General features: G+C 30.9%; 1 protein-coding gene across 1 annotated transcript; it reads right to left on the minus strand.

Moving 5' to 3' along the window:
- Positions 1 to 840: 840 nt before the first annotated feature.
- LOC142330717 (cyclin-dependent kinase 2-like) lies at positions 841 to 24,488 on the minus strand. Its single transcript, XM_075376163.1, has 5 exons — positions 24,316 to 24,488; positions 21,961 to 22,156; positions 11,978 to 12,250; positions 8,485 to 8,688; positions 841 to 960 (listed from the first exon to the last, which is right to left on the minus strand). The coding sequence occupies exons 1-5, from the start codon at positions 24,444 to 24,446 to the stop codon at positions 841 to 843; spliced, it is 924 nt and encodes a 307-aa protein (XP_075232278.1). The 5' UTR covers positions 24,447 to 24,488.
- Positions 24,489 to 24,858: the final 370 nt, after the last annotated feature.

A 24,858-nucleotide genomic window follows, 5' to 3' on the forward strand; every position in this document is an offset into this window, starting at 1 on the left:
GAAAACTAATGCCTGTACATTTAATTAAAACATTTAAAATTTTATAATTCATAATTAAAAATACTTTAAAATATGGTATCAAACTTTAGATTATTTATCTATCTTTTATTATAATACCAGTAGAATAGGCTATTTACCAGAATAGATACAGCAGCTGACATTCACTTCTAAATTTGTCAGTAATGCTATAATATAATATTGTCATTAATGCTTTACATTGAGAATAATCATAAATTTAAAAAACAATGGATAGGCCTTGGATATGTTCTGTACACAAAAATATCCATTTATTATGAATATGAGTTAATAGCAATTAATTCAATTGTTGCACACAAAAACATTAATTTTAAAGCAGAGTTGTGTTAAAAAAACCCACTAAATAGTGGTAATTAGCAAACTTTAATGAAATGAAAAACATTCTACTGATAGGGTGCAATTCTACAAGCTATTCACTAAAAATATTTAAGTTATAAAGTTGTTAATGAGACTTTTTTTTAATGAACTTAACTATCATTATATCTTCAACAAATTTTGATACAATAAAGCTTAAAAAGATTGCAGTTTTCCTTTAACGGTAATACAAACAAATATCTAAAAAAAACGAAATGAATGATTGTAAAAGAAGCCAATTTTTCTATGTAAAGCAGTCATACTTTGGTGTTAATTAGACATTAACCAATAAAAAAAATCAAGAATATTATATAAATAAATAAAATGCAAAAATAAATTTTAAGTTTGTTAAGCTGATTAAAAATTAGTACTGTTAAAAATGGAATGACAAAAATTTTATACCTGAAATGACATAAAAATTTCTATTTTATTTACATTATCAATAATTCATTATATATCTTCTTTTGTTTTTACAACTGTAGGTGGAACTAGTTCAACATCATCAAAAAATGTATGATTCAAAGCATTCTTTGCAGTTATTCTTTTACTTGGATCATATGTGACCATTTTCTGAAACAAAAGATATCTAAAATAGTAATTTAAGGTTATTTGCAGTAAAAGTACAGATAACCAAAATCTTGTCATATATTAAGATTTGCAAATTACAACTTCTTGCTTCTAATATAAAATATGCTGAACAGAATCAAACTTCTATCATGCAATCATAATTATTAAATTCATTAATATAGGAAATTTATCTTATGGAGATAAAAAATGACTGATTTTACTCATAAAACTATCACTTTAATGATAATATTGAAAATTGGACTTGTGGAAAGTTCTTTATTAGTATTAAAAGCAAAAACTGCATTGTAGATTTATTTTCTGTTAGTAGAAAATTCAACCAGGTCATAAATCTTTTAGAAGCACTAAACCATTTTACGGTACTTTTCTGTTATCTGTCAAGAAATCTGAATTACTTCATTTACAGGTTATTTTTCTTAATAATGTGAGATTTATTTAAAGACCTGGATATTTACATTTTTTAAATTACATTTATATTTAAAACTTTTTTTATTAAAATTATTTTCATAACAAAATTAAAACTGTTTTGACAATAAATCAGTTCATACTTTTAAATACAAATGATAAATTAATATTTTCAATATTAATTACAAAATGAAACGATAATTCTTACCTGCCACTGAAGTGGCCAGTAAACAGCAATATCTTGCAAAATCTTAATAAATAAATCAAACGCACAATTACACTAACGCCACATGAACTCTGCCAGGTAAATTAACCATTTGCCTGTGGGTGCAAAACTGCTTCTTAATTTGATTCTTTGCCAATCTACAACTGCATTCAATTGTTTGGGTGTGTGTGCATGCCCTAATTTGAGGATCAATTACATTTTCTGAGTGATTAAAAATTAGATGAATGTAATTTACCAGGAAGCTATGAATTCCATTTGTCAGAAATAATAGTAGAGCTGCTCTTAAGTAATTAGTTACCAACAGTAGCAATGAGTTAGTACTTCTACCTGGTATCACAAGCATGAAGCACTCGTGTTTCAATACAAAACCTACCTAAGATCCACTACTGAGGTAGTATCCATCCAATTTGTACCAGATTGTTCATTATGTTATAAGCACACACCTCCCACATGTAGTTGCACCAGTCGACTATTGTATTGTAGTTTATTTCTAATTCTTCCTCGCAAAATTTAACTAAGGCCAACTATAGTGCCTTAGTCCAACAATAAATGGAAAAAAAAAATTTTTGCGGAAAGGCAATTTTGAACGTCATAAATATTCTTGCTGCAGCTATCCCATGAGCACAACCACCAATCCCGGTGAACCCATCCGTAATATCATGTCATGACTGCACTGACAAGTACACGAATTATGGAGAATGCCATACTCCTGTAACAAACAATGCGACAGCGCCATTTTCATTTGTAACTTGTTCAACAAGGCGTACAAAATTCATATAGACTGACTGAACTGCCAAACACAATTTACGAAACTACATAACAAGAAGAATACTGTGGCAACGTAATCATTTGACATGTGTGAATGAACATGTAAACTTGAATAAACTTGCTAGCTAAATGAAATATATTTAGAATGATAACTAAATATGTAAGATTAAGTAATTTCAGCAATTCACATTTCTTAACAGATAATGGAAAAGTACCCCATTATATTATCATCTTTTTAAGATGATAATAACAACCAAGATTCTTAACTTTGGCGATCTATAGCAACCAACAATTAAATGAATGTGGTTTAGCAGTTAACACTGACTCTACAACCTTTAATTTCCAGGGTATCCCCTGACATTCTAGGATATGAAAAACTACTGGGTGGCAGAAACACAGTTTATCATAACCATATCCACAACACTTTTACCATCTTGTCCAATCACATCAATTTTCTTTGTTGACAGTCAACTGTCTATTTTGTGTACTCTAATAATGCACATATATATCATGTTTTTTCACATTAACATTATCTTTGAATTTTTTTTACTATTGATGATAGTGACATCATCTATGAATTGGCAAAAGCCAAAAAAACATAGTAAATAAATTAAACCCATTATTCTGACCCCATCATAATGTATTGGTACATAATAATGCACTATATAATCGTATCAGGAATATGTTCGTTCAATTAATTATAAGTTAAATAGCAAATGTGATTAAAATCCATAAAAATATAATCACATGAAATAATGTTAAGGTAAACATATTACATACATGAAGATATTAAGTATAAAAAATAATTCACAATTAAGAAAGTGGCATTGAAAATTATTTGAGCACACATTTATATACACATAATGCAGAAAATTCAGTGCTTTCATTAACTTTTAATTGGAATTATTTAAAAATTCATCATCAGAGAGTACTATTTTTGCTTCTGTAAAAAAATTGTATTTTTAAATTAGAAGTTTTTTGGTAATTTATTAAAAATGTCAGTGAAAGTTAAAGATCTTAATCATAAGCTTAAATATGGTGATGAGTTACACAAAATAAGATATCAGCAAACTAACCCACCAGATTGGTCTAGTGGTCCTAGTAAAGTCAGTTATTTTTACACGGATTTGAATACTACATCATGGTTACCAGTGTTCTTTGGGGGTTGAATTTCAATTAACCACACATCTCAGGAATGGTCGAACTGAGACGGTACAAGATTACACTTCATCATACATATCATCCTCTGAAGTATTATCTGAACGGTAATTACTGGAGGGTACACAGGAAAAAGAAAGAAAGAAAAAGTTGGCCTAGTGGTGAACTCATCACCACAGCAAATCAGCTGATTTTGAAGTAGAGAGTTCTAAAATTCAAACCCTAGTAAAAGCACTTACTTTTATTTTAATATTAGATCATGGATACTGGTGTTCTTTGGTGTTGGTTTCAATTAACCACACATCTTAGGAATAGTCGATCTGAGATTAAAATTGCTTTCAAAATTAGATGAAAAAAAAAATAGTAACAGGATTCATTACTGCTACGAGTCACGAAAGAAAAAATTGACTAATTTTCTTTGAATTGTATCAAGAAAAAATTAGTTTTTATTGCACTAAAACATTTTAATTTCTGCATTATTTTTTATGAATTATAATTTATTTGAAGGCTCCCTTAAAAAAAATATGAATTAAAAGTACCATGTTTTATATCTTTCTACGATTGTGAAATATAATTGGTATATTTTTTCACCTTTTGTAACTTTTTTAAAGAAAAAGTATATAAGTTAATTTTTAAATATATGGAAAACAGAATTTTAGCTGTTGTTTAAGCTTTTTTTTAGTTTTTGATTTAATGTGTAAAAATTTTAATGTGATGATTTTCATTTTTAATTCCTATTTCAGTTGTCAATAAAGAGAGGAGGATATTTTATTAGTTTTAAACATTTTTTTTTTAACAACTAGGATGCGTTCTCATACGAATCCACCGGGTTAGTTTAATGGTGAACTCGTCGTCATCATTTATACGGATTTGAATACTAGATTGTGGATACTGGTGTGATCTTTGGTTATTGGGTTTCAATTAACTACACATCTCAGGAATGGTTGATCTGAGACTATACAAGATTACACTTCATTTACATTCCATACATATCATCCTCACTCATCCTTTGAAGTAATACCTTACAGTGGTTCCAGAAGCTAAGCAGAAAAAGAAAAAAAAACAAGATATCAGTAGTAAACTTTATTGTTTGGTTGAGGTGGATATTGTTATTTTTTAAGAACGAGTGAACATTCTTTTTAGCAAAGATTGCACATTCATAAATATAAGTGCAAGGGAAACATATTTAATTCCTAAACATCAGTCTTAGCAATTCATTGCATATGGTCACAAACAAGGAACTGACAGCCCAATTTTGTATCTTAAAAACTCATTGACCTTTTGACAGAGCCCCAAGAGATGACATACTTCACAAGAGAATATATATATATATAGGGATAATAAATATTCAATAATGATTAAAAGCTTAGCACTTTATTAAGGCACTTAAGAACAAAACAGTACGGCTTGATTTTGTTATAAACAAAATCAATTTAACCATTCCATGAGAACTTGTCATCAAGTTAAACACCCAGAAATTACATTATGTGTGTAACTGAAATACTATCATCATTAATGGGAATTCTACCCACACAATCAGCAATATTATGTCTACCTGAGAAACAAAATGCAGTGGTTTAGCCATATTTAAAGTTAGATGATTACAATCCAAGTGAATGATGTTTTTGAGCTATAGTAGAACTTTCAATTTATTTTAAATAATTTAGGTATAGATGCAGTTGTATCATCTGCAAAAACGGTCACAGAGATTAATGTGAAGCATTGGGTTGAGAATTTGATGCAGGTAATTAAAAAAAAAAAGCAATAACGAAAGCAAAGACCAAGAACACTTCTCTGAGGCGCTACCAGTTGGCATAAATTTGAAACTTATTGTAAAATCTCTTCATTAGGAAGTATCTGCATCAGTAAATAATACTAATGTAAAAAAAAGTTAAATCTAAAAAAAAAGGATGACAAAGCTTTTCCAATTCCTTTAACCATTCATGTCCTGCCCCACTTACTCTGTTCAAACCAGCTAGTTCCCCAGGAAAGGCATGCAAAGGCCAATCATTAACTATACGTTTCATAGTTTGAGATCAACTCCACAATCACATGACTGATTACACATCAGTCCCCATTTAAACTTCCAATAACTGCACCTGACCATTTTGTTATAGAAACTATTCAAAACAATCTATTCATTCCCTTCAAGGAAGTTTAATTCCAACTATTTAGTTCGTCACGTTAGAAACTAAAAAATTATTAAGTCCATCAAGCATATTCCAGAGGATGTCGTCCAGCTGGCTTTTATAAACTCTATTTCAATCAATTGGGAAGCTGATTTCAAAGGTTGGTTTCTTGACCTGAGCCATTCTTCTCAGAAAGAAATATCCTGGTGGATGGGGAAATGCGGAAAATATCTAACTTTGTTGTAGTCTCTGAGCAGAGCCATTTTGTGCCAAATTTCAGTGAAAGCTATGTTACACGCACTGGGAGTGTGGAAGACATCACCATGAGGGTACTACTAATTGTTCTCAAGATCCTATTCAGCTGGACGACCCCTCTAACATGAGAACTATTTAGCCATACAGGAGCACAGTATTTGATGCAGGAATAAACCATGGGCAAAGCTGTCGTATGCAGGGCTTTAGCATAGGCTTCCAAGTTGATCCAGCAAGATGCTGTACAATTAGTCCTGGTTCTTACCTTTGCCGCAATTTTTGAAGGTGGTCTCTGAATGTTACGAGAGCAATCTAAATTCCCAGGTATGGTGGGTGTTCGTTACGTTTGAGTCTTACCCATCAAAACACATATTAAATTTGAATCAATTAATCAAGTGAAAGCAGGCTACTTACATCTTTGTTGGTTTGGGTTTTTTAGCTTCCAGGTTCTAAAATAGTTTTTAAGGAATGTGACTTCAGTTAGTTGGAAGTCCTTATGCTTGTAAGCTAAAGAAATATCGGAATAGATAAACATCCTGCATTGGTAGTGGGGATGTTGGCCATACAAACATTGAACAAAAGGGGTGCAAGAAAGCTCCCAGGAGAAGACCATCATTAAAGTATCTAAATGAGCTTTCCTTACAACCCAAGCAGACCTTGATAACCTGTTGCATAACGTAGAATTTAGAAGTTGTTGTTGGAATAAGATTGTAAAATTTAACTAAGAGGTCTTTTCTTTAGACTGCATCATAACCTGCCGTGAGGTCAATGAATGCTGCTGAGGTTTTCTTCTTTTTGTCAAACTCATTTTCAATTAAAGACTTAAGAGCCAAAACCTGGTCACAGCAGTTTCTTCCAGGTCTCAAACCAGCTTCTTCAACTGGAATACTGGCATCTAAAACAAGTGAAATTCTGTTATATAGCATTCTCTCAAGAAATTTATAATAAACACTTAAGAGGGCCATTGGTTAATAACTTTCCACATGCTCTGGATCTTTATCAGGCTTCAGAGGAGTTCTATCTTAGATGTTTTATAAGTCTTAGGCAATTCGCCACTACCTAATATAGTATTAAAAACATCCATGTTTTTTACCTTCACGCCAACACATTTAAAATATTTTGGAAGATGTCCAATCTAGCTGATTTCCTGGTTGGTAGAGCAGAGATCGCCACTTCTAGCTCCTTCAAGGTAAACTTTCCAGAGATTCCAGGGGTGCCTAATGAGATTTAAGTTTTTCAGTCTATACAGAACATGTTTGTCAGAAGGAAGATAGAGTGACTTTGACAAACCCACAATTCACTTAGCGATGGCTTGAGGGTCAGGATGTGACACTATGCAATGAATTGAATGCTTACCAGTGGAAATTTTTCTAAGGAGTCCCCAAGCTCTTCAACTCTACCCACTTCTCTCTTCTAGCTTTATCAAGAGAGCTCAGCAGTCTATTATCTGTGTCAGACTTTCCGAACCCATTAAACTTCTGATAAGGGTCCACACATCCTTGACTCCAACCTGAAATATAGTTCTATCTACAACCTTGTGGAATGCAGGCTTTTGCTGAGTGCTGTAGAAGACTACTGAACTGATCATAGTTTTTTATTACAGGAGGAATAAACCTGACGTTATGTTCAAGCCTTGTATCTCCCAACCAGCTTTGTTAAAGTTCACGGTCAAGGAAATAATCTGGGTGTGGGAGAAGGCATCAAAAAATCTCCTACCCACTGCCTTGGGCTTTAAAGATCGATCAGAGGAGAGGCACAAATATCCACAACGCCACCAAGCTGAGTAAAAAGTGCTTGCATCATCTGCATCAAATATTAAAAAGAAGTTGTGTTAGGCCCAGCTGGTTAAGCTTCTGCCATTATTATCATCGAACAAGTATCAACATGAACTATGATGACTACTGAAGTCCCTGACAAAAAGGACAAGATGTTCAAAACTGGAAAGCACAGTATCTGGCCACTGGATGTTAGGAAGCTTATAAAAATTAATTATAGTCATTTCAGACACTTTTACTGCAAATATAAATATATTGTTATTAGAAGTTTTGTGGATAATTGACACTTCATTGATGTCCTCTCTCACATACATTGCCACAATGTACATCTTATGATCAACAGTCTGAATACTTTGGAATATTGTCTATTGCAGTTTTCTGGATTCTCAATATTAGTTTCTTGTAGTACAAGGATAATGATGCTGTTTTCGAAGAGGATTTTGCTTAAACACTCACACTTTGATTTGCTTAGGCCCTCAGCATTAAAATGAAATCTATTTAGAACAACAGAACCAATATTTATGTGCTGTTGCTGAAAATGGCCGATTGTATGTTGAGTGGTTATAATTTGTGATAGTCTAGGTACTAAAGTCATTGTGTCATAGGCCAAAGTGATTTTTGAGACTTCAACAATTTAGGCTTAAAAAAAAATTACTTCAAAGAAAACAAATACTCTTGAGAACAAATCCACTTCTACTAAAATAATAAATTTTCTAAACATTTCAATGGGTTTTTTCCAGTTGATTTTGATATATTAACAAAGTGTAAAATAAAAATAAAAAGTAATAAATAATACCTCAAATAAATCTTCTCCATTTTTCCCTAAGTTTGGAACAATTTGAGACACTTCTTGAGTATCCCATCGAGGAAATAATGGTTTATAATCAGGAAGCTGAGAAACACCAGGCCATACTTTTTCGTCAGGTGTACCTAGTGTTCTAAATATTCTAAATATCTGATCAATCTCAGAATCACCAGGAAAGAGTGGTTTGCGACTTGCCTGAAATTTATTTAAAAAAGAATAATAAAAAATATAACTTTATAAATTATTAAAACCAAATATCAAAGAAAATATATAAAAAGAATGCAGTCAAGTTATATTGTGGAATTCATTAAAATAATATTACAGTAATCAACACAATTATGTAAAAAATTTTAATTTCTCTCATTTTCTTATTCCTAACAGAAAACTAATTTTTTATGATCTCTGTTTCAATAAAATGTTAATTAAAACACTACTGTATAAATATATACGTAAATTTAAATTAACACAAAACAATAATAAACCCTTAAAAGAACTTATATTAATTTCTATCTAAACTACAACATTTAAATTTACATGGTAATGGGTTGGTACAGAAATTAACCCTTCTACATGAAAGATATACAGAAGGTCTAACCTGTTTAATTTAATTTACTTGTCGTCCATTATGTTTCCAAACCATTAGTTCATTATGCATTTCAATTCACATCTTGACTAGGTTACACCTAGAGTAAAATGAAGATAAGCATTGTTACTCCATGATATATTTCATAGGAACTGGGCCCATGAAAAACATCATAATCACTGGAGTTATTTTACCTTCCACTAGGCTGAATCATTTATAGTTTACGTGCATATTTCCTCATGAGAATGGCCATTACTTTAGGAATCTAGTCTGTTCTCAAGTGAATCTATTTCTAGAGGAAAAACAATTTCTGTTGCATATGATAAGTAGTTAATCTAAAATCCTACATAAGAAATAAGTTGCTCTCATATCAGATAAAAATTTCCTGATCTACTTAAGGATTCTGGATATGATGGCATTTGCTACCTGGAGGGGCCTTAAGCCAACATTTGAGTGGGTTTTTTCTCATGTTGCAGTTCCTCTACATGCATATCATCCTCACTCACCATCTATCACTTTCTATCCATGATCTTTTTATGCCCGTAATAAGTTCTCTGGGTGAAGGCTGGACCATTCTAGATTAGCACTGAAAATGCCAGACTCTGTAAAGATAGTACATCTTTGACAGCTGCCTGTAGATCATGCTATAGACTCTAATCCTGATTGAAAGCTGCACAATAAACAGTATTACCTATCCAATAAAAGTGGGTCTCAATGCAATTAACCTTATACTATCAATATCTCTAAGGATTTATCAACCCTCTTTTCTACCTTTTCCTTATACCTCCTTTTTTTTTCAAGTGTCTTGGGAGGTGATTTAGCTACTCTAGTTCCATCTATGGCATCACTTTCTGGTTCTTGGCAGCAACTACTTTATACTGTGCTTAGTAGGGTAGTATTCCTGTGTATCTATGGAACTATGCAAAAGTTGTGTTTCCTATCCAGAGTTTCACAAAAACTAAACTATTAGGTGAAGTGCCTATCAGATAAAGTTAGGCACTAACTAATCAATATATCTATTTATCCATTATACCACGGAAATGTTCTGCATATATAAAATACATAATGCTAACCTGAATTAAATTTCTTCCAAACAATTGATTTTTTTTTTTATCTTTTTATTTATTATATGAGGCATTTCATAAATTAAGTCGTTTGGTCATTAAAAAAAATTAACTTGTGAGAAAAGGTTTTTATTTAGTTTTAGTTTACTGCATATCTACTTCACTTTTCCACATAATCACATTCAGTTCTAAGTACTTTTCATAATGCTACACGTTTCTTCAACCCCTCTGCATAGAAGTTTGCTGCCTGAGAATTGAACCAGTTGACAATAGCAGTTTTGAGTTCCTCATCATTTTCAAACCATTGTTCCAAGCCACTTTTACAAATGCAAGAAAAGGAAGTAGTCGCTAGGAGCAAGGTTGGGACTATATGGAGGGTGGTCAAAAAGCTCTTAACAAAAATCATGAATCTTCTTCTTCATTAAGGCAGCGGTGTGAGGACGTGCATTGTCGTGAAGGAAGATTATGGCGGATGACAGTTCATCATCATAAATTTTGAATCGCACATCTCAGTTTGGTGAGCATTTCGCAGTACACGTCAGCTGTAACTGTTGATCCAAGTTCCCTGAAATCAACCAAAATGACGACCTTTTCATCCCAAAAAATGGTAGCCAACATTTTTCAACTCGTGTACAGAGATTGCTTAAACTTTTTCTGTTTTGGGGACCTTGAATGGCATCACTGCATTAACTGTTGTTTCGATTCTGTGTTGGTGTAGGATGTACGCGTCTCATCTCCTTTAAAAATGTGGGAAAACAAATCATCTCCATCTTTGATAGTGGTCCAAAAACGCTCAGACACTGCACATTCTTTGTCCTTTGTGTTGGTCGGTGAGCATTTTCAGTACTCAACATGAACACAATTTGTGATATCTGAGCTTTTCTGTGACAATCGGGTACACAGAGGTGCGTCCAACATACAGGAATTCATTAGCCAGGGCACTAGTCATCAATCGCCAATCACATAGCAATTTTCAGTTCATTTGTTCAATGATTTATCAGTCTGAACATTGGGCCTGCCACTCTGCTCTTCGTCACGCACATTTGTTTGGCCATTTTTAAAGTATGAGCTTGGTCTTTATAATGTATGAGGCAACAGGATAGTTAGTGATTTATACATTTATGAACAAAAAATATGCAATCATCAATCCAATTATTTTTGTAATTATTTCCAGAATTTTATTTTACAAAACTACAGTTGCCCAAAACATGTTATTAATGGATTTTCAGATTTTTTTGAAGCAATATCATCATTCAAATGTTTTTGGTCTGGTTCAAGGTTTAGTTACAAAAAGCTTTGTTTAGCATTCATGGAGCTCTAAAACAGATTTATTGAGTTTGAAATAATGGTTATGCAAACCCTTTGCTAGTATCTTGGCTATGGAGATTTACATTGTTACTGTATGTATTGAAAATAGGTCTAATACAAATAAATTCCAATTTACGTATCAAACTTCGCTAAGAGTTAAAGTTAAATCTATAAATTTCATTAAACACATTAAAGTTTATAAACCACCAAATAAATTGTAAGCAATGGCTTCTTTATGCTAGCAGTAAATGAAAACAACTTAAATAAAATTTCATATTTGTTTCCTGTTCCCCTGGCCAAACAGAAGAATAGTTTTAATTCTGACAACTGTTTTCATATAAAAGATATTCTGAAATCTGTTTACAAAAATTATAACTGTTTCTGAAGATGAAAGTACTATCTGAAAGCATAAAGAAATATCCATGCCATTTACTTTTTTCTTTGGTGGTTTTTTTATAAACATATATTTTACAATATTTATCAAAAGCAATACACAACGACTTTAATAAAACAATAAATAAATACAGACCATTTCTGAAAATATACAGCCTAAACTCCATATATCAAGAGCAGTTGTATAAACTCTAGTACCAAGCAATATTTCCGGTGCACGATACCATAATGTTACAACTTCATGTGTAAAACTACGCAGTGGTACACCAAACGCACGAGCTAAACCGAAATCAGCTAACTTAATATTTCCCTTTATATCCATTAATAAATTCTGAGGTTTCAAATCTCTATGAAGAATTCGATGAGTATGACAGTAAAAAATTCCAGCAAGCAGTTGCTTCAGATAACTCTAAAAAAAGGAAAAATAAAACAAGCCTATCTTAATCAAACAGCCATTAAAAGGTATAGTTACAATAAAAGACAACTGCAAAGAGAGAAATATAGCAAAAAGAGAAAATAGATAATATCCATAAAAAATATATTAAAATTATCTATACATTTTCTAAAGAACAATCCACATTGTAGTTAAGAAAATAACAAGATATTAGAAAAAAGTTAACAATTTATTTATTTATTTAGCGTATGGCACCAAAACACACCAGTTACAGTAAAAAATTACATACAAACATTTAACAAATTAATATAAGCTACTGATTCTGGAGTAGCCATTAGGAAATCTTCAGGATTCCCTTCACAGGGAGTGTCCTAGGGCAAATTTCTGTGATGTGTTTAACAGTTTGATTTTCACCATAATCACAAAGGGGCGTCAGTGTTTTACCCCATTTATACAGGAAATAGACACACCTACCATGCTGAGTTCAAATTCTGTTTAGCGTTGGCCATGTCTTACATGGCAAGTCAAAACCTGGCGGCTTTTGAGTAATACATGGAATTTGGTTATTCTGCTTTGTGGTCCATTCTTGATGCCAGGTGTCAGTTAGGTTACATCCTTCCTCTGTGGCGGCAATTGCTGTTTTGATAGGTGGCTTTCTAGATCGAAGGCGACCACGATTGGCATCCTCAATGTCCTCATGTATTAGTAGGTTTCAATTGTCTATAATCTTCTTGAACTCTCTTACAAGAGTGTTTATGCAGCGCAGGTTTGGGAGATATGTGGCTCAATACCAGAAGCCATTCCACAGGAGTAGACCTGATAACCCCAGCAATCATTCTCATAGTGTTATTAAGTTGAGCATCAATTCTATGATTATAAGGGATGTTAAGCCATACTGGCACACAATATTCAGCAGCCGAGAAGGTGAGGTTCAGAGTCGATGTGTGCAAAGTGGAAGTTGATGCTCCTCATGTTGTTCCACAGAGCTTATATATAATGTTGTTTCTCACTTTCAATTTCTGTGCAGTTTTCATTAGGGGCTCCTTAAATGAAAGCGTTCTAACAAGTGTCTCGCCTAGGTATTTTGGTGTCTTATTGTGAAAGAGCCATGTATTCTCGAACAGAATTTTAAGCTTCCTATTAGTGAACTTGTTACTCAGATGGAAGCATGACTCCTATGTTACTAGCATTTGGTTGGAGGTGCCATCTTCGGAAGTACCTTCCCAGTTTCTCCAGGTCAGCCATCAGGATCTCCTCCGACTCTTCAAATGATCTACAATTTGTTGTCAGCACAGTCATTGTTGTAGCCATGCTTTTTAGATCTTGTCTCTGGCATGTCTGCAACATAGACTGAAAAGGAGAGGCTATATTTAACGTAATCCTAAATTTTGAGACCTTCATGAATATTTAATCGATATTGTCACAACAAAATAGTGCTTCCAACTGAGAAAAAAATTCAATAAGGGCTTAACTTTAAATATATATATATATATATATATACGTATACTATGAGAGGCCTAAGTAAAGAGACAACCATTCTACTAAAAGTCTGGTAAGTGGTATAACGAATCACATTATCTACTATGCACCAGAATTTACTCTTATTTTATAAAATAAAGTGAGGATCTTAATAAAAAAAAAATCTGACGAGGAATACTGACACTGAAAGAAAAAAAAAGGAATAAGTAGATTCTTTAAACAGCAATACACATTCCAAAATAGTTTATTCAATGAATTAAAATTTGAATAAACTGAAGGAAAATAAATTTGACTAAATATTATATGAAAAAAAGAAGAATTTAAGAGATATATTTTTCATAGGGAACTAAACATATTATATCTTATCCTGTATTTGAAAATTATAAATTTATTACCTACAATCAGTCCTAAAAATTTAATATAATTTGTTTAATTATAACACTACACTCTTATTGATGTTGAAAAACAGATGCAATCAATATTGAAGTTTTTTTGAAATTAATAAATTAGAAGCAGGAGACAGGTTTAAAATAAACATTTAATTTTTAGTGTATTGGAAGATACTTTGTTACTATGACATCTTAATGTTCTATATTTGTGAATAAATAGCCTACAGCAGTATTCTCAGGGTTCCCACCAAATTTTAAGATTAGTTTTTCCTGACTAATTCAGTAAAAATTTCCTGACTCATAATGTTCGCTATTGCCATTTACTCCAAAAAATGTATAAGTTTTATTTTTTTGCAGCCTCCACCATCACCATAGCTGCCCAACTCACACCTTTTTTATTTATTATTACAGTCATATTTAAAGTTTATTTAAAAGGCATTTAAAAGCAACTAATTATCTAAAATTCAACAAAAAAAAAAACATTGATGGTTTGAAGGAAATGCCAAGAAAACAGTTAACAACCTTTAAATTTTTCAATAGTAATTTTTTGTTGAACTTTTACTACTGAAATAATGACCTGCAATTTAGAATATTCCTCCTTTAATATAAAAGAATAATTGGGGAATGTAAATAAGAACAGGACATGTTAACAGCTGCTTGAAGCACATAGTTGCAATGTGATGGGCAATAGGGTCACCACTTCACGATGCCAGGAAATCAAATATATTCATCAAATATATTTTGGCATTACTTAAAAGATACTTTAATAACTAATATAATCTTAATTCGGTAACAAAAATGCAATTCTCTAAAATATTTTGCAATTTTTCCTGATTTTTTCTAAAAATCCCTGACTTTTCCTGTTTATGGGAACCATTACCTTCTGCAAAGATGCAGAAGGCATCTTTGCCTTCAACAGAAACTAACAGCTGACTTTACCCACAGCTGATTTCCATGTTTCATTGTTGACAATACTTTTTACTTCCATAATCAATGAAGCTTCTATTTACTCTTTTGACTGCAGTGTGCGACAATGGTTTTAAACTTGAAGTTTGTATTTTTTTTTTTGGTTGTAAATGCATTTTGTTTTGGTGGTGATAACACAGAATAGATAATGGAAATGTTTTATCATTAGTTCCATCATCATGTTTTATCATCAATGTTTCACATCACAATGTGATGTATGTGACTTGATCAATAAGTTTCAAGAAACTGATCTGTCAAAAACATACCTGAGTCCAGAAGATCATTTATGACAAAAGGAACAGTTGGTTGATATTTCTGATCAAAGTCCAAAAAATCCAATCAGAAAACTGATACAATAAGCAGAAATTTCATGCAGTACGTACAGAGCAATGAGTAAATATTTAAAATTACCCAGCACAAAATAAATGCAATGTATCAGTTATATAATACTGAATTTTTCTAATCAGATAGAATATTACCAGGTTTTTGAATTTTATAAATGGAAAAGGAGAAGATATTCTCAATATAACTTTCTTTTTTTCAGATGAAACAACTGGTTTCTTTTACCATGTCAACAAACAGAACAGTATATGTAGTCTGTGAATATTCCTGACCAGAACTTTGAGCAACCATTATATAGTGAAAAAAACTGCACTTTGGTGTTATATCACATAAGCAGATAACCATTCAGTCTTTCTAGAAAACAGTAAACTCAAAACATGATTGCAATGAAACCATTTATCCTTTAATCAGCCTATTGAGAAATTGCTGAAGCCTACTTTCAAGATGAGTGAGCAACGAAGCATACTTCACTAAATTTGATGTGTAAAATTTTAGGGGTTGCTTATTTCAAAGCATATCTGGTTTCCAAAATCCCCAAATCTTACACCAACAGAATTGTGTTTATAAGGGGTAATGAAAGTCTCTGTTAACAAGATCTGTTTTTACCCATTGAGTTAGTCTAGTGGTGAACTTGTCATCGCAAATCAGCTGATTTCGGAGTCAAGAGTTCTAAGATTCAAATCCTTGTAAAGGCAATTAATTACTAGACCATGGATACCGGTGTTCTTCGGTGGTTGGGTTTCAATTAACTACATATCTCAGAAATGATCGACCTGAGATTGTAAAAGACTACACTTCATTTACATTCATGCATATCATCCTCATTCATCCTCTTAAGTAATACCTTACAGTGGTTCCAGAGGCTAAAACAGAAAGAGAACAAGACCAATCCTCACACCCTTGATAAACTGAAAAATAACATAATGGCATTTATAAATGCAATCACTCATTTGGTGCTTCAGTGTGTATTTTCAAACATGTTGAAATGTGTTCAGGTTTTTCTGGAGGCAGATAGTGATTACATTGAGCACCTCCTGTAAATAAAAATTCATTGTACTAAGTATTATTCCTGTTTTTATCATTGTTATTTAAGTATAATAAATCATATTTTTGTAAACATTGGTGCACAGTTTCATTTGGAACACTTTATACTAATATCCATTAACCATTTTAAAACCCTCTGAATATGAGACATGGTTACTTTAAATTGCATCATCAGTGTTTCAAGCAGTATGGGAAAAATAAGTCAAGAACCTTAAAACAGATGTTCAACAAGTAAGAGTTTTAATACAATACATAAATGAAATGATGGTTAATATTTTTGGATGGTCTTAAGACTTCTAAGTGAGGATAAGCAATCTCCTTTTCTTTCTTTTTCCTGTTTAGCTTCCGGGAATTACCGTTCAGGTATTACTTCAAAGGATCCTCATGAATGAGGATGACATGTAAGAGTGTAGTCTTGTACAGTCTCAGTTTGACCATTCCTGAGATGTATGGTTAATTGAAACCCAACCACCAAAGAACACCGGTATGCATGATCTAGTACTCAAATCCGTATAAAAGTAACTGCCTTTACTAGGACTTGAACACTGGAACTCTCAACTTCTAAATCAGCTGATATGGGAAGACACATCCACCACTAGACCAACCTGGTGGGTGATAAGCAATCCCCTTTCTTTTTCCTGTTTAGCTTCCAGTAATTACCGTTTAGATAATTCTTCAGAGGATGAATGAGGATGATATGTATGAGTGTAAATGAAGTGTAGTCTTGTACATTCTCAGTTCGACCATTCCTGAGATGTGTGGTTAATTGAAACCCAACCACCAAAGAACACCGGTATCCACGATCTAGTATTCAAATCAGTGTAAAAATAACTGGCTTTCCTAGGACTTGAACGCTCTAACTCTCGACTTTCCAAATCAGCTGATTTGGGAAGACGCGTTAACCACTAGACCAACCCGGTGGGTGATAAGCAATCCCCTAAAAAGAAATAACATCACTCCAACTTGAGTAGACAAAGAAAAAATAATTTTAACAATTTTATTTTAAACAATATAATCATTTTAAATGTTTAAAAAACTTTGCTTTAATTGTTTTATTTTTTAAGTTTTCATATTAAATTTTCCTTAAGCACAGATATTTTATTACAACTTTTTGAATTATAACAAGGTTTACTTGTTATAATTCTGATTGTTATAATAATGTCTATTGTTATAATAATGATTTAGATTACTTGAACACTAATCAAAAACAAGATTTCATCATAAAAAATTCAATTAAATTGTTTTCTCTGCATTTAATATTAAACCCACGGTAGTAAACAATTATAGCGGGTACAAATGCAGTTCATCCAAATCCATATGAATACATCTTTGTAGTTCAGAAACAGGTTTAGGTAATATTTCAACTGTCAATGATTCTTTTCAATTCTCACTACTAATTTTCAAACATAAATACTTTTTAAAGAATTTACAATAAGGCTGCAATATAAATTTTTTGTCACACTGTTTATTAGAAAAATAATAATAAGCTTATATTATACTTTCCATTTTTTTTTGTTATTTTTATAAAAATATTTTTCTGATATATTTTGTAAACCTTATAAGCATGTTTTAAAACAAACATTTTACAAAATTTTTATAACAAGTATTGACGTAGTTGGTTGATTAAGAGGAAAATGTATCATCATAAAAATGATTGAAATATCATGATATATGACATTATATAAAATATATACTGAATGGCAAGTCAAGAAATAATCATATTATTTAATAATAATATAATTATAAGTAACCGCAACCATAAAGTATGTAGAGATATAAACTTTTGTTTATATCATAAAAATAATATATAAATAAAATATAAAATGTTTGAATTCATCAAAACAAAATCATATGTATTTGTTGTTTAGCAATAGAGATGAGTAACACTTGTTAATTTGTACTTTTCAATCTAGTACAGATGACATTACTTTGGTGAAGTACATTATTTATTCTAAGGAAATTAAAAAAAAAGTTAGATAAATATTGCATAGAAAGAAACAACACAACTAATGCTATAATTATAATATATGTGAACAGAATGTCGAGGATGGGAAGATCGTTAAATTGTGTTGAGAGTTGCTTGAATTCAGAATCAGTGCCGACAGTTGATGGTTAAAAAGACTCTTTATATTATTCGATGTTTTATAAGTCTAATTAAATATTCATATCACATTAAATATATGTGTACATCTCCCTACATTTTTAATAGCTTATGGTCCAGAACGTCGCAGAAAATTAAAAAAAAAAAAAAATAGTATAATATTACAACAAAGAAAACTGCATCAGTTTGAGGTTAAGTTTAAATACAAATTTAAGTAGAAAAAAATTAATATAAATTTCACCTAATTATATGGGTTTCATTAATTTTCGTTTTTTTTATTTTTTATTTGATTAAATATGAATTTTGGATTTAATTTATTCTAACATTTAGTGTGGGTTGGTTAATACGTATCACCAAATTTGAGTGTAATAGTAATGCACAGCAAAATGTTACCAGGAATGAGTGCAGTGATTAATATTATTAAGTAAGACTACATGAAAATTTCAAACAAATTAATTTTGAGCAAATGTCAACCACAAGTATACAGATTTCTGAATTATACATACAAAGGTGAAGATATTTGAAGAATGGTAAATCAATTTAAGCAATTTGGTGAAACAATGTCAGATCAGATGATTATAACAAAAATTTTGATGTTACTTGATTATTTTAGACATTTTACAACTGCTTGGTAACTTTCTGATTTTTTTTTAGCCTCCAGGGCCACCGTTACGTATTGCTTCAGGGGATGAGATCCCCTGAATCAATACACAATCAATTCATGTGAAAATGCCAGCCTGACCAGGATTTGAACCCAGGACCTCTGGATGAAAGGCCAAGCCAAGACACTTGTACCACAGAGGCCGGCTATTCGCTTAGATATAAGTTCCAGCTGAAAATCAGAAGCTTAAAGATTTTATCGAGACTGTTAATTTAAGAGAAATGTCTGAATAACACAGAAGGGCAAGCAGTTGTTTTGGCAAGTGATACATTAAGTAAAAGGAAATGTTTAATTGCAAAAAAATGGATATCTTAATAAGGATTATGGAATGAAAGATTATGTACAAAACAAGATCAACGAACATGCTCTTCCTGAATAAAAGGACATTTCATTAATGAATGTCATTTTACATTAGAAAAAGAAAAGAAAAATACGAGTAATGCATTTATGGTAACTGCGATGTTTGGAGACTTGTCTGGAGAATTTTGGATTGTGGATACTGGTGCAAGGAAGCAGATGTGTGTCATAGGGCAAGAACTATTGGAAGATTACACAGAAATCAAGATATGTAATAATAGCTGGATCAAAGATAGACATCATGGATATTGGAAAAATAAACTCAGTTACAATGGTCTTGAACGAGTTTCATCATCAATAAATAATGTTCTGTAAATTCAGGACTTAAAAGTAAAATTATTTTCAATGAATGGTGCTTTGAGTATGGGATACAAAATGATTTTGGATCAAAACAAATGGAAATTTACAAAGAATAATGTATGCAATATCGCCATTGTCTAAAATGTTTATCAAGGTTTTTTGTTATATTTCATTTAAATCTCTGATAGCTAATACTACTGCAGAACAAAGCTTGCCAATATGCACGAATAAAGATTTTTTTAAAAAAGAATAACAAACTTACTGACGAGACGGATGTATGCTTGTATAAAGTGCAAACAACATAAGTTTTCTTTCAGTCCAAGCAACACAATAACCAGTTACAAAACTAACAATGAAGAAAAGCATTCAAAAATGTAACTGAAATGACAAATATTATCAAAGAAATTCAGTATGAAGAGATTGAGAGAAACAAGAGATAACTGAAGAGAAAGACAGAATTATATAAGTGATGAACAAAATAGCAAACCTACAGGAAAACGAAAAAGAAAATCAAAATCTTGGAAGAAAAAAGCAGTTTGTTTGAAAGATTATAAAACAAGCTTTGCGAGTGTCAATACAGAAGATAAACCAACAACAAATGCAGAAGCAATAAATTATGGTGATGCAAATAAACAGACTGAAGCTATAAAAGCTGAACTGAAAATTTTAAATGAAATGAATACAAGAACTGAAGTAAAATCATCAGTAAATAAAGAAGTTTTAGACTAAATTGGCGTTTAAAAGAATTGAAATCTGTAGTAATAAAATCTACAAATTAAATAAATTTATATATGGACTTGGAAAATCATCAAGAGATTGAAATATGAATTTGATTCTGTGATGAAAAATGAAAGTTTAATTAGTTCTAAAAATAATCATTGTTTATACAATGATTATACATTATACATGAAGTGTAAATAATGAAAAGATATTTTTATTAGTATATATGAATGATTTGCTAATTAGTAGTTGAAAGAGAAGTAGTTAAACTAAAATCCATGTTAAATGAAAATTTTAAAATGAAAGATCTTGGTATGATTACTAATTTCTTAGGTATAAACGTCAAACAAAATGTAGCTGAAGGTATCACGGTTACTGATCAAAGACAATACTTAAAAAAGGTACTTCGAAAGTTTAATGTGTTAGATTGTAAACAGATTGATATTAAAAATATATGGTTTTGAACAATTTCATTGAGGGGGTATGTTGAAAGTTGGCAATAAAATTATAACATATGTGAGCAGACTGTCGAGCAATTGTGTATCAATTTTGATACACAATTGCTGTGTGTTAAGAGTTACTTGAGTTTAGTGTTGATGATTAAAAAGGTTCTTTAGATTACTGTATATTTTATTAGAGTAAATAAATACTCATATTACATTAAACAAATGTGTACATCTTATTTCATTTTAAATATATTGACAGATTGTTAATATACAAAATTGCTCAACACATGTTACTGCATACAGCCCTCCCATATTCTAGCAATTACCGATGAAATAACATTTATAATTTTACAGTAGTTAAGAAATAACTTCAAAATACAATGGGGAGATTAAGGAATCAAGGGTAATACACCTTGATCAACTCCAACATATTCTTTTCACTTAATTATTCATTGCATTAAAATAATTATAGTGTACCATACCATGAATAGAATAAAAGACCGTATTTTTCTTATGAACTAACCAGGTTGAGAAATTTTGACTTGCTTTTTAATGCCTTAGAATAAACATGTATTCTAACAAATTAATGATTAATGATTAACAAAATTGAAAAAAGGAAACAAATTCACCACCAACATCGACAGACATTTGTCGGAGTGGCCTGGCCTGCTAATCAAGGTAACAGATAATAAGCTAAGGTCCAATTATTATTATATGGCCAAGGAACACAGTTAACTATATGCTCCGAAAAGCTACACTAGATCTCTGGAGACTTTTAAATATCAATCTCTTACACAAATCAATTTACCTACCGAGAATTAGATTTAACAGATTATGCCTCAAATCTACTTAAAAATATTCAAATGAGAAAATACCATTTTATTAAAAAAAAAAAAAATCAAAATTTAAATATTCATTACCTTAACTAGTTTTAGAGGAAGGTCTTCTTCACAACTATCTATGAACCTCTTCAAATCCTTATATAAATATTCAAATACCAAAAATAATCTATTATGAACATGTACAACATCAAAAAGGCGTACAACATTCGGATGCTTTAATTCTTTTAAGAGCGATATTTCTCTAATTGCAGTTGATGGAACACCTTCAGATTCACTAAACAGATAAAAACATCTATTTCAAATTGTAATAATCATAGTAAAATTACAAGAAAAATCAAGCTAAAAGAAGAAATCAAGGCAAGTTTACACAAGCTACACAGTCTAAGAAAAACATTTTTTTTAACCTCCAAGACCACCATTGGGTATTGCTTCCGAAGATGAGATGATTGATTTGTAGCATGTGTGGAAATGCCATGCCTGACTGGAATTCGAACCCGGGACCTCCAGATGAAAGTCAGAAACGCTACCACTTATGCCACGGAAGCCAACAAGAAAAACATATTATGTGTAAATAAGGGAAGAACATATGATTTTCAAACATATATTAACAGATACATCAGGTGAAATATAAAAATGATTTTAAATGTAAATGATATAAATATATAAAAAAGCTTCATTTTTTCTTAATTTCAAAATTTTTATTATTCTTTTTCTTTAAGTAACGTATAATTAGTTTTAAAGTCTGATTAATAACATTCCCCTTCACGTAGATAACTGACACTGTTTAAAAATGTCAGTAACTAATAAAGAGAATAAACAAAATGAATGAATAAATAATTTTATATAAAGTCAACAGTATAATAAAATAAGAAATATAAAGCACACAATATTAAAAAATTTAAATCTTTAAATATTTCAAAAATCACTGTTCGTATATAACTTAAGAAAAACACATAAACAAAAATCAGTTTTTAAATTTATTTTACAGATTTCCAGAAAATGCCATTCAAGGTTTTTTAAGTGGTTGCTCCATTGGCTAGTTACTATGTGCCAGCAAGGAACAACAGATGGAGCTGGAAAATCAACCTCTGATATGACAAAATATACAAATGAAATTTGGGTCTGAATACAATAAAATATATAAAAGGAAATTTCAAACACACTTCGTGATAAAGAGATCATCAAAGCTAATTTAAAATCATGAAAAAAGGTTTTTTCAGGTAAGTTTACTCCAATGCATTTAAAAAATTGAAACAGAATAAACGCGGCCAAAACATATAAGAGAATTCACAGATTGAGTAATTAATATTATAATAAATGTAGCAAATATTAAATCAAACAGAATTAATGTTTAGCCACAGACAATACTTACATTCAAGCATTATATACAAGAATCAGAATCTATCTTTACTACCCATCGAACAGAAACAAACACAATACTAACTATATAAATGTAAAGCATCCTGAATAACAGAAATTATAACAACTTCAAAACAGACATAATCAATAATAATATTGTACTTCATACCATTTTTTTTTTTTTTAACTTATAAGATAAAATAAAGTTAAATAAGTTAAAAAGCAGCTTTATAAAGATTTGTAAGCACATTCCAGAAATTTAAAATTAGGAATTATATTTACATTTATTTTTCAAATGTTTATAACGTGTTTCTTCACACAAAACTGTAAATTAGATAAAAATTTATAACCACTGAATTTACTAAATACTGTAAGGTGACAAATTCATGGTACTTCAGACATAAGTAATACAATGACATCAAAAAGCAATACTGCAAAAACACTGCCTCTGTTAAGCAAGTTTTTACAACAGCAACAACTTATTTAATACTAATTAATTGTAGAGAAATTATAATTACACTGGATTATTAAATTAATATAAATGGAAAGTTGTATTGTAGATGTAACAGTTACTGTAAACTTTAGATAAACTAAAAATGACTACAAGCAAAAAAATTGGCAAAATTCACCAGCATTAGCTTAAAATCAGTTTATAATACATCTAACTGTAAACACAATAATTTAAGCGACTACATAAATGTGCCTTAATTTTGTTTTAATTTAAATAATATATTAAAATGAATACTTCATCACAAATTATTAGCAAAAAAAAGTTTAACATATTTCACAAATAAACTAAATAGAAATTCACAAAAAATTGTTGATTATAATTTCAGTGAGAATATGATAACAGTAAGCAGCAGTTATTATGGTTTATATACCATATACATTAAACTGGATAAAAACATATGATTTACTATCAGTGCTTTAAAATTTTCAACTGCAGATTGAACTCTAGATAAGGGGAAATCACCATACCTACGAGTACCTAAAAAAATATTACAGAAAAATTGTAATTGATGAAATGTATTAAAAACATAACCTATATCAAATCAAGATAATTAGCCGGCTCACCCTTCCAATCTTATCTTCTTAAGCGCAACAACGTCCCCAGATTCCTTATCTACAGCTTTATAAACCACTCCATAAGTACCTTCACCAATCTTTTCTAGTTTTGTGTACTGAATAGTATTACTTTCCTCCATGCTTTTCAGAACACTATGCAGCCAATTCTTACCTTTCCCTTGAACGTGTTAAATAAACGGCTACAAAGACATTTAGATTAAACAGAAATGAAAATAAACACGATATTATGGCTCATGTTAAAAAGAAAAAACGCAAAACCAATAACTCACTTCTAGTACTTATAACTACTAATTCTGTCTACACACGGGATACTTTCCCGCTACTCAGTCAGGAGTACCAACGTATTATCTTCCTATTGATAAATTTAACTGGCTAATGTTCTTTTAGAAAAAGTTGTTAAAACTCGAAAACCAGGCTTTTGGACGTATTTTTAATAATATGTATTTTTAGCTACATTGAGTCATAATTTTTAAAAGATGGTGAAACCACAGTTACAGTACGTAAAGCTTAAAAACTGTTCAAATTACCACG

This window comes from Lycorma delicatula, chromosome 9, assembly GCF_047948215.1.
Source record: "Lycorma delicatula isolate Av1 chromosome 9, ASM4794821v1, whole genome shotgun sequence".
Taxonomy (NCBI): domain Eukaryota; kingdom Metazoa; phylum Arthropoda; class Insecta; order Hemiptera; family Fulgoridae; genus Lycorma; species Lycorma delicatula.